At 34.6% G+C, this 17,563-nt stretch overlaps 2 protein-coding genes across 5 annotated transcripts; both read left to right on the top strand.

Annotated features, from left to right (window-relative positions):
* Positions 1-280: 280 nt before the first annotated feature.
* Positions 281-9,054, top strand: LOC106117275 (GRIP and coiled-coil domain containing 185 kDa). 2 transcript variants are annotated; one of them, XM_013311503.1, is made up of 16 exons: positions 281-499; positions 931-1,042; positions 1,413-1,856; positions 2,162-2,328; positions 2,398-3,865; positions 4,042-4,138; positions 4,211-4,503; positions 4,576-4,766; positions 4,850-5,266; positions 5,392-5,519; positions 5,790-5,955; positions 6,168-6,398; positions 6,587-6,786; positions 7,185-7,338; positions 7,683-7,791; positions 8,202-9,054. In XM_013311503.1, exons 1-16 carry the CDS (start codon positions 482-484, stop codon positions 8,261-8,263), a joined length of 4,257 nt encoding a protein of 1,418 aa, XP_013166957.1. In that variant the 5' UTR covers positions 281-481; the 3' UTR covers positions 8,264-9,054. The 2 variants fall into 2 exon arrangements, with proteins under 2 accessions (XP_013166957.1, XP_013166956.1); XM_013311502.1 differs by having other exon boundaries at positions 2,162-3,865.
* Positions 9,055-10,330: 1,276 nt separating this feature from the next.
* Positions 10,331-17,426, top strand: LOC106117161 (elongation factor 1-alpha 2). 3 transcript variants are annotated; one of them, XM_013311292.1, is made up of 11 exons: positions 10,331-10,552; positions 12,602-12,818; positions 13,547-13,696; positions 14,551-14,770; positions 14,848-14,993; positions 15,071-15,203; positions 15,290-15,405; positions 15,523-15,612; positions 15,696-15,816; positions 15,982-16,148; positions 16,283-17,426. In XM_013311292.1, exons 2-11 carry the CDS (start codon positions 12,645-12,647, stop codon positions 16,352-16,354), a joined length of 1,389 nt encoding a protein of 462 aa, XP_013166746.1. In that variant the 5' UTR covers positions 10,331-10,552; positions 12,602-12,644; the 3' UTR covers positions 16,355-17,426. The 3 variants fall into 3 exon arrangements, with proteins under 3 accessions (XP_013166746.1, XP_013166748.1, XP_013166747.1); XM_013311294.1 differs by lacking the exon at positions 10,331-10,552 and adding an exon at positions 10,580-10,638; XM_013311293.1 differs by lacking the exon at positions 10,331-10,552 and adding an exon at positions 11,493-11,602.
* The last annotated feature ends 137 nt before the right edge of the window (positions 17,427-17,563 follow it).

Here is a 17,563-nt window from a genome sequence, read left to right as displayed (position 1 = left end):
GTCAGACTCTGTGGCAGTAACTCTGTTCTCTGTGGCTTATTTAACATACTCTTTGGGCTTATTTAATTTAATTTAAAAACGAAACTAAAATAATCAATATATCGACATAACAATTACATTTAAGAATGTTACATTACAGAAGGTTACAGCTTATTTTTGTTTAGGTAGAATTTTTGAAACAACACAAAACCGGCAAATGTGGTATAATCTTAAAAATTGAGCAAAATTTTGATCTGGCAGTTTGTTCAACCTAAATTTTGACCAATTATTCTGACATTTGTGGTTTGTGACGTTGAAAAGAATTATATTTATCAAGCTGACAGTTCAAAATACAAGGGGTGTAGTCATCTGTAAATTTAATTTCGATAATGCTTTATGTTTAAATCGAACAAACATGATTTGCGGGTGCATTTCATTTTAAAAAAATCATCCGTTCAGTCTATGTTCATACAAGGCTGTAGAATACCTTCTGAGATCAAGCATGGAGACTGATAAAAAGGTAAAAAAATATGATCTGAACCTTTTTACATTTCTAAATGTTTGTATGTATATATGTGTATGTTTTCAATATTATAATAATAATCTCAACATCTCGGATCATATAGAGATCAGGTAGTAATATAACACCAAACATTGATACAATGGCCTCTATTGATGCTATACCACTTACAGAGAAATTGCCTAATATATTGCAGCAAACTAAACTTCACATCTTATTATCATTTACTAACAAATTTCACCTGTCTGTTTAATATACATTTGAATACACTGTTGTTACAACATTGCGATTTCCAAAGCACACAAGATATTAAAATGATTTTGTCATTTAAGGTAGGATAGGAAGAAGATGGTATGGTATAGTATATATAGTATATGCTGATAAGGTTTTACTGAAAATGTCTTGAAAATATATAGCACAATGTCTTTCAGAATTCAGATGGTGTGAAAAAGAGTCCTTTTGATGACTTGTCAAAAGAAGAACTAATAACAAAATGTAAAGGATTACTTGCGATAGCTCAAAAAGCTAAGCAGGCAAAGTCTGGTAAGTTATTTATTAGATTAATAAGCAAATGGATATTATCATTTAATAAGTTTCTATTTCTTACTTTTAAATGTTAAATTTAAAATGAAAAATGAATGTTGATACTAAATTTGAAATTAATATACTGTATAGATCATAAATATTTAGAAAATGCATGTATGTGGATACTCCAGTACTTTATATCTGTGTGTGTTGGATATATATTTTTGTGTTTTCATTATGTTTACAATTACAAATTTGTTGTATAACTCTTTTTGGTTTACAATATTATTTCAGGCTAGGTTATCAGGCATACATTTTTAAATAAATTAAATTTTTTGTATTGTTCTCTATTACAATGTTTATAATAATTGAGAGTTTTATCTTTTAGAATTGCAAAGTCAAACTGAAACCTACAAACAACAATTGGAAAAATGTGAAACTGAAAAGAATACCTATCTGCAAAATAATAAAACCCTGCAAGAACTTGTTGATTCTTTAACAGAACAAAAACTTAACTACATAACTGAGATAGATGGAGCACAAGCAAAGGTGAAGGCTCTCGGTGAAAAGTGCCATAGTTTCGAAGATGAAATCAACAGGCTTAAAGCAGATTTAATTATAAAGGATCAAAGTATTGCTGACATTTCTCTAAAGTTGTCAGATTATGATAGTGAAATGATATCCCTTAAGAGACAAAATAACCGTCTTGTGGAAGAAAATGAACAACTCATTACTCAGTTATCAGACATGGAAACACGGATTGCTGAATTTAACAACATTGGTCTGCAGCAGAGAGAACAACTTCAGATACTTGAACAAAAATTTCAAACAGGTGATGTGATGTAATGAATTAAAAAATTAGTTCTTTTTCATAAGATGGCACAATGAACCACTGAAATTCGCCGAATTAGAGAAGCGACCACTGTCCATGGACATCTGCAGTTGCAAATAAATTGTCTACTTTAAATTAATTGAGAACGCACATCCATTTCTCATTCACATGGTTTCTTTTCATGTTTAACTCTATATTTTAAGTGCGCAAACTCAAGTTTCTGTTAAAACTGTTTTGAAATTTGGAAGCTTTTAAGATGTATAAGAGTTATATTTGTTTAAAATTCACACATGTTATTTTTGCAGATGACTCGTCGGAGCTCAAAATTAAAGAGCTCAATGAAATAATTAAACAGCTAGAGCTTGATATCGAAGCTAAAGTAAGCAGCTATGAAGAAAAAGTTGGCATACTAGATAATAAAGCAAAAGAAATGACCAACTTATATGAGTCTGAAAAAAATAAAAAAGATAAGGTAAATGTTAAATTGCGAAGTTATAAAGATAAGATATTAAAATGTGCTGCTTGTATTAATCAATTGCAGAATTCAAGATTCATTTTATCTAAAACAGTAAAGGAATATTCAGAAAATGTCCCCAAATGGCAGAATGAAATTTTAAAAGCATCCAAAGTACTTGACAAGCAAATTAATGAACTAAATAATAAAAATGCATCCCTAAATGATGAAATTCTGGATTTACGTAATGAATTAATGGAGGCAAAAAATAACTGTAATATGAAAGAACATCAGAATTTAATGAAAAATTTAAGTGAAGAAAATAATGCTTTGAAAAATGAATTGTGCAATTTGGAAAAGCAAGTTAGTGATCTAACACAAGACAACTTGATGCTTAAAGAAGAAACCACCACTATCGATTTGAAACAATACGAAGTATTAAAGTCACAGCTGGATAAAACTGTAAAAGAAAATGGATCATTATATGAAAAAGTAAATGATTTAACTGGAAAAGTAGAAAAAATGAATAAGACAAATAAAGAACTTAGCGCGAGTTATGAAAAAGTTAAAGAGGACTACAGCAGAGCTTGTGAATATCTACACAAAAAAGCAGGCAATGAAACAAAGCTTGATGAGTTGACATTGCAAGTTAAGGCACTTGAAAGCGAAAAAGCAATTCTAGTAAAAGAAAAATTAATTTCCAGAGATGTTATTGCCGTGTTAGAAACTCAGAATAAAAACTATATCAATCAGGTTGATTCACTTAAACAAGATGTGGATACAAAGAAATCGCAAGTTGATAAATTATCTCAAGAAATTTTGACTCTGAAAGAAAGTCATAACACGGAAAAGGATGCAGAAATTAACCAAATGAAAACAAAAATAATTACTTTGCAAGATATGAATGATAAGCTGAAAAAAGAATATGATGATTTGCTTGACTTAAATGGCTTGTTAAGAGAAGAAGTAGATACTCTTAAATTATCTTTGGAACAACCAAAAGATGATAGTGAACATTTATCAGATTTGAATGTCTCCTTGCAAGCAGACATAGTTAAGCTGGAAACAAAATTGTCTGCATATAAACAAGAAAATGCGTCTCTTCTAACGGAAACTAAAGAATTACGTGCCAAAGTAAATGACTACGATAACATTGTTAGTGAATGTGAAAATGCAAAATCTAAATTGCTTAGTTACAAAACAGAAAATACAGAATTGTTAAATGAAATGAAAGAAATAAATGAAGTGCTCAAGGAACGCGGTGAAGCGATATCCAAATTGCAAAAGGCTGTTTCTGAAATGGAAAAACTTATTGAATCTTTGGAAAAAGATAGAGACGAGATTAAAGAGGAAAGAGCGAATTTAGTTCGGAAAATTGAAACTTTAGAATGTGATTTAAAAACGGCAAATCAAATAACAAATCAAAACAGTGACGATATGAAAAAAATTGCCCTGGAAAAAGAAAACGTCGCTCAAATGCTAACTGACAAAGAGAACATAATTGCAAACTTAAAGGAAGATATAGAAAGGTTGAAGCAGCAAACGTTTTCCTCCGGTATGATTTTGATATTAATTATTTTAGATTAAATTAGATGAAACGTAATCCTTTGTAGCTACAATGATGTGTTTGTTATAAATGCAAACCCCTTACCGTCATTAAATATAATCAAAAGTCTTGACACATTGATTTATGTTTATAATTTGCTTAAAGCTTTTGTATAATTCCTCTAGCATCGGAACTGCCTAATGACGACATGTCTACATCCACAATCTCCAAAGCCGAGGAACATTCTAGAATGAAGGACTTAGACGAGACATTTGAGGACAAGTAAATTGTCTTATTCTATTTGTATATATTATTTTTTATTATTTTATGCCATTAATAAACATGTTTATACAGGTATACGAAACTAAGGCTGTTCGCGCTTAAACTGAAGCGTAAACTGAAAGAAGTTACAGCTCAGTTACAAAACACGGAACAAGAAAATGTAAGACTCAAGAAAATGATAGATGAAAGTGTATATGGAGATCAAAATAAACCGATAGCTACAAGCAAAAGTGACGACATAGATGGTGCAACTAAAACTAACGAAAAAACTTCGGAAATTGTCGAATTGAATGAAAAAGTTAAATCATTGACTCAAGCTCTAGAAGCTTCTAAACAGTCGTTGAGTAAATTAGAAAGCTTAGAAGGTATGTTTTTCTTCCAAAAACTAAAATCATCGACATTTAAACGTATATTCATTGCTTTTTCTTAAATTTTAGCGGAACTGCAGACGAAAGAGCAACAGATAAATGCAGAAAAAGAAGCACATAAAGCAACTAAAGAGCAATTAGATAAAGCTCTTAGAGATGTGAAGAAGAAAAATGTTCTAAGTCTTGAAATGGAAGACTATGAAAGATCTATGAAGGATCTCACCACTAAGATGGAAGAAAATAAAAAGAAAATTATTCAAGTTTGTTATAGTTTCATCAAAAATTCTTTTATGTAGTTTGCAATTCATTTTAATTACTACTTATTCATTTTTTTTTATTTCAGATGGAATCTACAATAGACACGCAAGAAGGAACTATTAATGCTATGAAGACGCAAATAAAATTATTAGAAGAACAAATTAAAGCAGAAGAAACACAAAATAGATTATTAAAAGAGGAGTTGCATCACGCCATTGAAGATGGCAAAGAAAAAGAAAACGTACTTAATTCTAAGAAAGATATTATATCAAAATTGATGCAAGATTTGGAAGATGAGAAAAGAAAAACTGAAGAGTCTGAGTTAGAAATGACTGCACTTTTAAGTGATAAGGAGAAAATAATAATAAGCTTGGGAGAAGAGAAGTCGGAGTTAAATAACAAAATGAAAAGGCTAGAATTCAAATGTGCCGATATAAATGAAAAGTTAAAAATTACCAATATTGAATTGGCCGATTTAAAAACAGAATACACAAGCTATAAAGTAAGTTGTTTAGAAGTTAACAACTACAACAATACTGGACAATTTTTTAAACAAACTATGATATAGTTGTCTCGCTCTTATTGCGACGTAAAGCTAATATATATGTGAATGTTTAATGTTTGTAGGTGAGGGCTCAGGCTGTGTTGCGTCAAAACCAGACGGTGGACCACAGCCATGAGGAGCAGCTCAAGGAGGAGACCGCAGCGCTTCGAGCTCAAATAGAAAGCCTCACTGCCAATTTGAACAGTTTACAGTAAACTTATTTGAATAATATTTAACTAATTTAAGATTTTTGTGTTCTTTAAGTTGTTGTTTATAATAAGTTTGTGTTTGCGATTGTTAGTTAGTTTTAAGGTTAGATGGAAGAGGGAGGGAAGACGCAATCAATTTCATATTTTGCAATTTCAGAGTCTCTTGTTAATTATTGACCATTGCTACATAAGTTTGAATTGTATTACCGCGTTGATTATTTTAGTTCAATCTTATATCAATTTCTGGAGGGATTAATTTGTATGTTTGTCAGGGCGCAGTATTCTGAGCAGTGTGCGGAGGTGGAGGCGTGTCGCAAGCGCGTGTCGGAGGCGGGCGCGGAGGCGGCGCGCGCGCACCAGCGCACCTCGCGCCTACAGGCCGACCTCACACGCCTCGCACACCAGCTTGAGTCCGAGAGGGCGCAGCACAAGTTACAGGTACACATTTTAAAGTTTTTATTTTACATCCCATTTAGAATTGAATGTCGTACAGCAAACTGACTATAGCTATAGTTTAGCACATGTGGTATGCTGCTATGACTATACATACCGAACTCAGTTATAAATCTAAACGAACATCGTAAATTTCTTTTTGTACTATCTAATGTTCTAGGAATTTATTTTTATAATTTTTCTACATGTTATTGCAGGTGTCCACTTTAACACAGTGCTACAAAGCGCAGATAGTCGAGTTGGAGACGAAACTGCAGAAAGAGACAGAATCATTGCGGTCGCAGCTGGCGGCCGCTCTGGAGCGCAAGTCCGGTGAACCTGAGCGCGTGCCAGACAAGCAGTACATGCTGCCCGTCATCCCTAAAGACGAGATCAGCGATGGTGAAATTGACTTCAATGTCACCATGATACCGAGGGAAGAAGGAGAGGTATCGTGTAATATGATTGTAACTATTTTGTGTTTGTGGTGAACAAAACGTAAAACTAAAGTACTACTTCTGTGACAAATTTTAATTATTTATTTTTATTATTTTATTAAAAATTAACCAATGTTAGCATCGCAATTGATCGTTACAATATTTCAGCCGTAAAAATAATTGTGTTTACTTTCCCGCAGGGTTCGGAGTCCGCTTCCTCTCCACCGTTGTCGAAGCCGTACTTAACCAGCGCGGAGGGCAGGCGCTCCCCCATGCCACTGGAGAGGCTGCTGGAGGAGGGGGTACCAGATGATGACGCACTGGACACCGCCGCGCTCTCCCTCACGCCGGAGCAGGAGATTGCTGAGTTACGGCGGAAATTACAAGGGCAGCAGCAGAGGTAACATAGTTGCCTTATTGTTACAATTCTATAGAGTTCTATTTTATATGAAACAATTCAATGTTAGAATACTAATGACTTGAGCTGTGTTCTATAGCAGTTTGTTAGATATCAGATTCATATGAATACAAATCCATTTTTTTTTAATATTTTGGCGTAATTTATAAAATTTTCTTCATTTATAAACATTTTTAATTTTAATTATTCTAAATCAATAAATACATTTTTACAATTACTGAATCAAACAAAGCGTAAACTGATATTTAAAAAAGTATGACCGATATGACCAGCCAGATGGTATGATGATATCGTGCGAGTGCATTCCAAAGGGAAAAGGCCTGGTCTAGTAACATATTGGTAAAGGCTGCAGTGATGGATGTATGGTAATGATGATGCAGGGTGAAGCACGTGACGGTGCTGCTGGCGGAGTCTGAGCGCGAGTGCGCGCGCATGGCGCAGCTGAGCGAGCTGCTGAAGGGCGAGCTGCGGCGAGTGCGCGGCGCATCCGCACACGCACACAACACCGAATACATGAAGAATGTCACATTCAAGGTACAACACGACTTATCTTGAACTTGTTACGACAAGTAACTCAAAAACCGTTTATACATACATCTCTCAATTTTTTTTAATGAATAAACTAGCTCTTGACTTTATGGTCGACAGATGGCAAGTGTATTACAATTGTCTTTGGTTTTGTGGCATTGTGTCTTAATGATTTGAAAGTAATAGCAAAAAGTAGTTAAGTATACTGTTCGTAAGAGTATTGTTTTGTTAAACAGATCTGAAATGTGAGTGATGCTTTGCTGTTACGATCCTTCTCACTTTAGTGATTGTTTATACTTAGATGAATACATACTTTGGTCATTTGTTATAAGATATGTTTTTTTTTTCAGTTTCTCACGTTACCTCCTGGTGACGAGCGCAGTCGTTTGATCCCAGTACTTCAGAAGATTTTGACCCTCACACCGGACGAGACACAAAAGATACAAGCGATTGCAAAAGGTAACTATTTTTGTATTTAGAAGCTAACGAATATTTTAAAGATAGTATTGTAGTGATACAATTAAATATATATACAGGTAATAACGAATAATTGCGTTATCACCACAATGAAATGTAATTTCCAATAAGTCGAGTGGTGATCTTATTTTGAACTAGCTGACGCCAGCGAGTCCGTCCGCACGGAATTAAAAAAAATAGCAGCCTATGTGTTCTACCAGGCTATGTTCTATATATAAACCAAATTTCATCAAGATCCATTCAGTCTTTCTAGAGACACCTTCAAGCAAATATTCATCCATCCATCCATCTAAACATTCTCATTTATAATATTTGTAAGAAGTATTTTCTGCGTGTAATGTAAACTCACTTGTTATTTAACTCTAGTCAACTAAAATTCTGCATCTTTTTAGGTCAAGATCCAAATTCAGGTAAAGGCTGGGGAAGCTACCTACCGTGGCCGGCTGGCAAATAAAAAGTGTTTTCCTATCTTATTATACTTTTGTATTTACATAAGAATGTTTATTTTATAGATCTGTGATTTGAACTTGCTAATTGAAACTATTAGTTTGAGACGTTATATTTAGACGTTTATAACACTGGTGGAGTAAATAACTATTTTTTTCTTAATTTATATTTCGAACTTATTAATATACAAATGCTATAAGATTTTTTATAGAGGAGTAGTAAACATTTTCATAGCGGTTATTTGATTATTCAACACATTCCAAATGTAATGTCTAGTACATTCAACGGTGTAGCATGAAAACTAGTTGTCTAAAGTAACTTAAAAATATGTTCATTGCTTATATTTCTAATAAGAAATATATATACCTATTTGTTATCAAATACGGCTTAGTAACTATTTACTTCAGCTTTATGTAAAAAAAAATATTCCAGTATCAATGGATCTCAATAAGAAAATTCTGATATAAAACACATTTTCGGAAATTTGAAGATGCAAATATTAACGTTATTTAACAAAAAATATATATGTATACTCTAAACATAGTGCCCAAACATATTCCAGTGCGTGAGAGCTCTGGGTCAAGTAAGGAAATTTTTGTAGAAATATTACGCTACATGATTATACTAGGCCAATGAAACAAGATAAAATAGATCAATTTTCAGAGGTTCGAAACATTTCCAAACATAACTCGTATGTGCACGTTCTTATTGTGATCAATGATGTAACATTTTTACTTAATTTAAAATTAAAATGACATAAAATTTCGATGTAAATACAAACATTTATCAATATTATATTTTATTTATTTGCTACTTAGAATTTTTATGTTATTGAATGGAATTTAGGCATTTTTAATTATTATTTGTTTAGAATTTAGGTCTTAGGGTTCCTATGTAGAACTCATTATGGTGTAGTCAATATATATTCGCTATAAAAATCTACAAATTAAACTATGTATTCTAGTTTTTAATACTTAAATGTTTGGTTTATTATTAAGGCTGCCATAAGCACTATACTACTTTGGATGTGATATCAATTAGATTTTTATTACATCTTTATTAACTTTTTTTCTAATTTTGATAATTTGAAATTTTATAAAGTTAAATTTAAAATTATTATTGTAATTTTATTACATGATTCAACAAAGAAAATAATTGTAAGGATTAATTATAAATTATTACCTAATACCAATAAAGCGATGAATTATCAGTTATTTGTTTCATTTATTAATTTATGACCATATTTTAAAATTATTAGTGTCGTTTCAAATTAATGGAGAAGCAAAAGATTGAAATTATTCAAAAAAACATAAGACAATTGCCCTAAAAACTTCTCTACATTCAGTCCTTCTATTAAAAATCATTTATTCTCTGAACTCAATGGAATTAAAATGCATGAGATGTTCATACATTTTAATTTAAAATGCCCGTATATTGGTTGGTAAGTCACTTCTAAAGTATATTGGCTAAACAGCTCTACTCAATAAATATTACCCTGGCCAAGTTAGGCGAGTAATCTGCGCAAGGTATTTGGCAGCATAAGTATGTTTAGAGGTCGATGCATCAGAATTACTGAACAAATCGGAACACTTCAGCATTGGCGAACGAATCATTGAGGAAATATATTAGCAAGTCTATGGCAAAAATAACGTAACTTTATACATGGATGGACAAATGTTGCGTCAATATTAGGTAACAATATCAGCATAAAATACTGTTCTTTTTTAGCAGAGTCGGAGAATAAATGCATTAAAAAGCAGGAGTTGCCCATAATAAAATAACGATTTGAGCCTTTTTTAATAGTTGATTTTAGAACATTGCCATTTTTGAAAATCATTAGAAATCTTTCAGTAGCATAATTTGATTAATTGTAAATAGCACCAAAAAATACAGTAAAATAAAAAAATCTTCTAGTTTGGATTTTAAACACACATTTTCTTCTTTGAAAATGAATTCTTTTATTTCTTTGAATATTATAGTTTCTTTAAATAAAATCTTGAACTTTTCAGTTACACAACACTGGCCATAACAGTCGAGAACTGAAAAATATATCGAATACTTCCGAGTTTTCGTACTATATTATTTATCTTATAAAATTGTGAACGTTTGTTCTTTCTCGTATCCTTAATTACGGCTATCTGAATTATTGGAGTTGAAATAACAAAGATATTTACTTAAAATCATCATTGAAAATAAAAAGCGCTGCAACTGATTTTATTGATTGCATTTCCCGGGTGAAGGGACTACGGCGCATGCTTGAAAATTTGTCGGAAAATTCGCGACAGCGGCTGCAAAGGTAAGCTCTTGTTTTTAATTAAAGGTTTCAATTGCCTTCCTTTATATAACTTGGTAAGGATAAAAGTCGGATCTTTTCTAATTTTGGTAGGTAATTTTTCATGTATATGTTATAATCCGGGTCTTATTTTGTGCCGGTATCGGGTGGTATTTAGTAATTACGCAATTTGTTGATAAAGTTTTATAACAAATTTTATTTATGATGCCCCAAAGAAGGGTTTATTATAGTATTAATTTGGCATATATTAATGAAAGAAAATTTGAGGTTTTTACGAAGATATCATAGTGTTTTCGTCCATATTTTGTTACCCATGTGGTACATTATGTTGCTTTGCATTAAATGTAGTAGTTATATTAGAAGATATCATAAGCTTTTAATCTTATTAACTAGTTTCTGTACCGCTTCTAAATTCGAATTCAAGGCGATCCACGGATATTGTCATATTATGACATACTGTGATTATAACTTTCAATATTTTCATATGTCATTGTACAATAATTCTATTTGCGGATAATTAAAGAAAGAATGCATTATGCATGTTTGAGATGCTGGCATTTGTTGTTTCCGGTGCGAGCTGCTTGCGTAGACAGTGCACATGGCACGCTTCTCTATGCGAAAAGTCTAAATCTGAAACGTCTTCGCTATTGTGCATATATTTAATCGTTGACATCTGCTAAGTTTAGAATGAATGCGCTCACAGTGGGTAATGTGCAATAATTTAAAAAGTAATTAAATAGTTCTAGACATCTCGAAAGATTCTCTCGTTGAAAATTGGAAATCGTGACGATCGATCTAAGATAAAATTAAAGTCTGATATTTTGTCGAAATAGCAATTTTTATCTAAGCGTAACGCACCCAACTCGTGCAGTATAGAGCCGGTGGTAGCTATTATGACAAATTGTCTATATTTGGGTGGAAGCTGGCTGTATCGACGTTCCGGACGTCCTGCGCACGCCCGGGGCCGAGGCAACTCGTCCCAGAATTCTGCTGCGATAGGCAGTCGTTCGTATTACGTACTCCGAGTGCATTGCTTTTAGCTTACAATTTGCGGTGAGTTACATCAAATGATATATTGATTTTCTTGTAACAAGTTTGTTAACAATTGTTCATATTCGTTTTTAATAGGATAGACCTGAAGAACTTTATATCTGTGATTATGATTCGCAGATATTATAATTATTTTTTTAAATTCACGAGATCTTCGGATTCTTCCAATGACTTTTGTCTAATAATTAAAATTAGTTGGTGATATCTTTTGTTAAATACAAGTTTTGTACTTTAATTGTAACGGGTTACAAAATAGATAAGTAGAGTGAATCGTTCATTGAATTTTTAATTCTTCGTCTTACGTTATTACGTTACAGCGGACCTCGTGCTCCAATAAGTACTACTTTAAAATATATTTTAAACCGTTTTTTAAACGTTTTCATAGAACAATTAACACTACCTTTGAGCTTCGTTTCCTAACTAATAGCGCGTTGCCCTTAAACAGATATGAGACGGTAAAGTTAGTTTTTAAATATGAAAATTGTTCCACAGTCAAAAAGAATACAAGGCAAAGGAATCTATTGGTCTTGCCCTGCAGCCTGGCTCCCATACAGTAACTTATCGATTTTGATGCAAGGCAGCCCACGCCTTATGTAATTTTTTTTAGTGATAGTCTTGCCGGTTTCGCCTGTTAGGTAATTAATACGTAATATATATAACTAGGAACTAGGAACATTTAAATCTAGTGATCAAAAAGGATATATTGTACAATACCCAAGAACTGTATCATAACTTTATGTAATCTTTGTAAATCAATATTGTGACGCATCTTACTTTCCTTATTTTTTTAATAATAGATATTCGCATGTTGCAGCTAATGCAAAGCTAACATAAAGTGTTGGCTCACATTTAACTTAAAGTATAATGAATTTAATAATTTCTAAAACCCCCATCAAAATCGATTTACGCCTTTTACTTGAAATATTCATAGGTTTATTACTGTCCAACTAAATAAAAATTTACACTTTGTAACTTAACATGCATTTGTTTTATCTTCAACAGGTATCGTAACTCTTGTAACTGTACTATTTATTAATCTGCTAAAATGGGTAAGGAGAAGACTCATATCAACATCGTTGTGATTGGTCACGTGGACTCTGGCAAGTCGACTACCACCGGCCACCTCATCTACAAATGCGGCGGCATCGACAAGCGAACGATCGAGAAGTTCGAGAAGGAGGCCCAGGAGATGGGCAAGGGCTCCTTCAAGTACGCCTGGGTAAGTACACATTAAAAAAAAAGCTACAGCTTTTTTAGACCATTTTCATATTATTTTTTTCATTGTAAATTTATAAAGTATATGAAACTGTGCATTGCCCTACAATTCTGGTAAACTTTTCATTAACTTTAATTTCTTTTTCTGCAAATGGTAGTTGCTCTATTTTCAACTGGAATAGGCATTGTTTATGGTGAATAAGTTTATTTCAAAGAAAAGTTACTACATTTCATACAGTGTTTATATGAACTACTTTTTGATGGACGTAGATGGAATTCAAATTTCACAGAGTAAATGGACTTCAATTTAATTGGCTGTGCATTTAATGTCAAAGCAACTAACGTTATTCAATAACAAAGTTGGCGCATGGCACGCCAGCTACTGCGGCGATGCAATATCATCCGCTAACTACTTTAGTCGATAGGAAATTGACTCTGGTAAAGGAAATTTAAAGCAACATAAATTGAATTTGACGAGATATTTTGCGTAGTTATAAATTTGTTTGCGACTACATTAAGTATAGTGTACGAATAGGCAAACTTAGGCATTTATTTTGAGTCTTTAAAATGTTTATTTTATATGTTAAAAAACCTATTTATTATAGTTATTAATAATTATTAGATGCCACAATTGTCATGGACGAAATCGAATACAGGATGCACCAAAATATTTTATTGGTACCCAACCTGAATTCCTTTAATGATATTAATAAGTAACTTTTATCTGCAAAGGTTCTGGACAAGCTGAAGGCGGAGCGCGAGCGTGGTATCACCATTGACATCGCGCTTTGGAAGTTCGAGACGGCCAAGTATTACGTCACCATTATTGACGCGCCCGGCCACAGGGACTTCATCAAGAACATGATTACCGGCACCTCGCAGGTAAGCTATGTCTCCGACGTCCCAGCATTTGTATCATTCGTGACTTCGACATAAATTTAGGTTTTCATTTTTTATTGGAATTCACCATATTACATTTCACTCAAAAAAATAGACTACTTCTGAAATATTGAACTTTATCAATAACATTATCGCCGGGCACAGATTCTTCAGAAACGTGATCTCTCGCTCAATAGTGACTAGAATCAGTTAATGAGTTCCTTTTAAAAGTATAGAACAAAAAAGTTATCTGGCCCGTGTTCATAAGTCTTTTATATCATTTTGTTTACCTAAATAAGTTATACATTTATGACAGAAATAACCGTGATGGTGAACCTCTTACCAGACCAAATAAGATTGTTGCAGTGTATCTGGTTTATTCCATTTTCCATTATTAAAATAAAGTTATATAATAAATGAAAATCCTAGATACGTTTATTTTTAAAACTAAGTATTATGTTACATAACAGCACGCTAGGTTACGCAACATTGTCTACATATTTATGTATAAACTGCAGAAGACTGACATTAATTTATTAACTTCTGTTTTGCTTCTTATTCATTTATTAAGTTTTGCAACGTTGGGGAACTCTTACATCTCGATGTTTTTTTAATCTCAAGTGAATATTTTTAATACATGTAAGTATAAGCGTTAACCCAGAAATATTTAATTAAAAATCGACGACAGGCAAAGCAGGCAAGCTAGCTATAAAATAACCCAGTATAGATTTAATCACATAAAACTTTCTCTTCACACTTTTCACTCTAATTATAATAATAATTTCAATATCTATGAACCAAAAATTATGCCTTTATTTGGTATGTTAATATGAGAAATATGTGAAATATGTGTGCAGGCGGACTGCGCCGTGCTGATCGTGGCGGCGGGCACGGGCGAGTTTGAGGCGGGCATCAGTAAGAACGGTCAGACCCGCGAGCACGCGCTGCTCGCCTTCACGCTGGGCGTCAAACAGCTCATCGTGGGCGTCAACAAGATGGACTCCACCGAGCCGCCCTACCACGAGGCGCGCTACGAGGAGATCAAGAAGGAAGTTTCCTCTTACATCAAGAAGATTGGTAAGCGACGTGCAATATTTTTTTATAATTTAGTTATAATCGTTTATGGAGAAATGTTTTAATTTTATCGTGTTTAGGATACAATCCGGCGACCGTGGCATTCGTGCCGATCTCCGGCTGGCACGGCGACAACATGCTTGAGCCGTCTGATAAGATGCCTTGGTTCAAGGGGTGGACCATTGACCGCAAGGACGGCAAGGTCGAGGGCAAGTGCCTCATTGAGGTACGTCAACATCATCGGCTAAAGTTTTTATTTTTAACTTAGTATGTACCTACTAAGAAATGGTGTGATGGTGTCAGGCTCTGGACGCGATCCAGCCCCCGTCGCGGCCGACTGAGAAGCCGCTGCGTCTGCCGCTGCAGGACGTGTACAAGATCGGCGGCATCGGCACAGTGCCCGTTGGCCGCGTCGAGACCGGCATCCTCAAGCCGGGTGAGTTTGATTAAGAGCCAAACTTACATCGTAGCCGCGCATTTGCATACTGTGTGGCTGAATTGGAAGACATGTTCTTTGTGCAGGTATGGTGGTGGTGTTCGCTCCGGCCGCCATCACAACCGAGGTGAAGTCTGTGGAGATGCACCACGAGGCGCTGCCCGAGGCCATGCCCGGAGATAACGTGGGCTTCAACGTCAAGGTAAGCCCGTGACATATTTGCATAAAAATTAATGTAATAATATAGTACGAGAGTAATGTAAAAATTATCTTTTTGCTGCATGATTTTTTTGGTAGTTATTAGTAAATTTATTTTCAGAACGTTTCGGTGAAGGAATTACGCCGCGGATACGTAGCCGGAGACTCTAAGAACTCTCCCCCCAAGGGAGCCTCCGATTTTACTGCTCAGGTACAGGTTATCAACAAAATGTTTTTATTTATGTTTAACAATGAGAAGGTAACATCAAGTCTTACACATTGCGATGTGCGCAGGTGATCGTGCTGAACCACCCGGGGCAGATCAGCAACGGCTACACGCCAGTGCTGGACTGCCACACGGCGCACATCGCATGCAAGTTCGCTGAGATCAAGGAGAAGTGCGACCGTCGTACCGGTGCGTACCAATGCTACAAGACTACATTCGTCCCAAAACAATACGCGAACACGATGTTCTGTATCTAGATCAGGAGTCACCATGTTGTCGCTGTCTTATGTGTGTTGAATGTATGTATAATATATATAATAACCTTATTGTTGACAATGATGTTTGTAAGTGTAGGCAAGACGACGGAGGTGGAGCCGAAGTCGATTAAGTCTGGTGACGCGGCGATCGTGACGCTGGTGCCGACCAAGGCTCTTTGCGTCGAGTCGTTCCAGGAGTTCCCGCCTCTCGGCCGCTTTGCCGTGCGTGACATGCGCCAGACTGTCGCCGTCGGCGTCATTAAGGTAACCTCGCATTTAATCCATCACATGAATACAAAGTACGTTGAATAATTCGGTTCAGCAATTTCAAAACTAGTCACTGGTCAGATTAATAATTAATTGATGACCTGTCTGAATATTTATATTTTTTTTTTCAGAGCGTGACTTTCAAGGAGGTGACCACAGGTAAAATCACCAAGGCCGCCGAGAAGGCGCAGAAGAAGAAATAACTATGGGGCACATCAATCATTGTGCTGCAGCCGGTAGCGATCGCCTGCAACATTGCGCCACCCCCCTCTCCCCTCTCTGTCCCCTCTGCCCCCTCGTTCCGTGTTGTCAATGCCCCCGCTGCGGTGTGCGCGGGCGGCGGCGCGGTGCGCGCAGCTGGCGGTCGCTCCGGCGCATCGGTCATCACCGAGCCCTCACTATCGTTGTCGTCTCCCTATGTCAACAATCATAGCTTCTTCACTGGTGACATCACCTCCCCCCGTATTACGTGCATTTATCGTAGCGAGATGTGTTTAAAGTTAATTCGTTTTAGTTACGCTTATGTGTTAAGTTTATGTATTTGTGATTACTTTAGTCGTAAGTTACTCGCCAAGTTTGAGTTCCCGCACTTGAAAGCTCGTTACGTTTTATTCTTTCATCGGAAAGAGTTTAGAAGGAAAGGCAACGGCTCCATTATTGGATTTTTAAACCGTTTCACTACGTCGTGCTCGTTCACTTGTTACCTTGTCTAAATTTAATGTTCGTTATAAATACTCAGTTTGTCCTTTAGAAGATTCATTTTTTTTGTTAGTTGGTAACTTCAAGTTTTGTTCGTTTCATTTCTTTGTAATAATTTTATTTCAAAGATGTTAACAATACTTTTTAAGAGCGTTATTTTCTTACGGTAGAGGATATGTTAGAGATTTAAGAGTAAAGCAAAACATCAGAGTGTATAAAATGAGAGGGTCGGTTTAGAACCGGATCCCTTTAGTTGATTTAGCAGTACGATTTTAAAACGTTGAAAACGTTGGTTAAAAATTTTGAAGTACGAGTAAAGAGTGTAGGCAACGTGATTTTTGTTCCTAACCTGTTTCTTTGTGAAACTAAATTTATTTGGCGTTGGAATTTTATGTCAGTGTAAAGGTTTAAACATTCAATTTAAATAGGCCGTATTATATTAGGTTTTATATTATATATTTCATAGGTATGAAGAAACTTGAAACTCATTTTAAGCTAAATGTATCTTTGTAATTTTTTCAATAATTTTTGTAAAGACCTTAATCCTGATAAAACCAATAAAGAAGCTACTGGTAAAATAAATCTTGTTTTATGTTCACCTTCTTTCTTCCTTTTACATTGGCAATAATTTCATTTCTATACGGAAAAAGGGCATTAAAATAACAGTGTAAAATACATGAAACATTGTATTGGTGTGGTTTATACCGCATATT

The sequence above is a fragment of the Papilio xuthus genome, unplaced genomic scaffold (genome assembly GCF_000836235.2).
Source record: "Papilio xuthus unplaced genomic scaffold, Pxut_1.1 DF827680.1, whole genome shotgun sequence".
Lineage (NCBI taxonomy): Eukaryota > Metazoa > Arthropoda > Insecta > Lepidoptera > Papilionidae > Papilio > Papilio xuthus.
The sequence above is the reverse complement of the archived record's forward strand: the minus strand, read 5'-3'. Positions and strand labels throughout refer to the sequence as shown.

Bases quoted from the DNA above. Each gene is read 5' to 3' on its own strand.
- LOC106117275 (XM_013311502.1), top strand. The intron at 1,857-2,161 runs GTGATGTGATGT...TTATTTTTGCAG, and splicing joins TGAACAAAAATTTCAAACAG to ATGACTCGTCGGAGCTCAAA. The intron at 4,767-4,849 runs GTTTGTTATAGT...TTTTTATTTCAG, and splicing joins ATAAAAAGAAAATTATTCAA to ATGGAATCTACAATAGACAC.
- LOC106117161 (XM_013311292.1), top strand. From the start codon at position 12,645: ATGGGTAAGGAGAAGACTCATATCAACATCGTTGTGATTGGTCACGTG. The intron at 15,204-15,289 runs GTGAGTTTGATT...TTCTTTGTGCAG, and splicing joins GACCGGCATCCTCAAGCCGG to GTATGGTGGTGGTGTTCGCT. The intron at 15,613-15,695 runs GTACAGGTTATC...CGATGTGCGCAG, and splicing joins CCTCCGATTTTACTGCTCAG to GTGATCGTGCTGAACCACCC.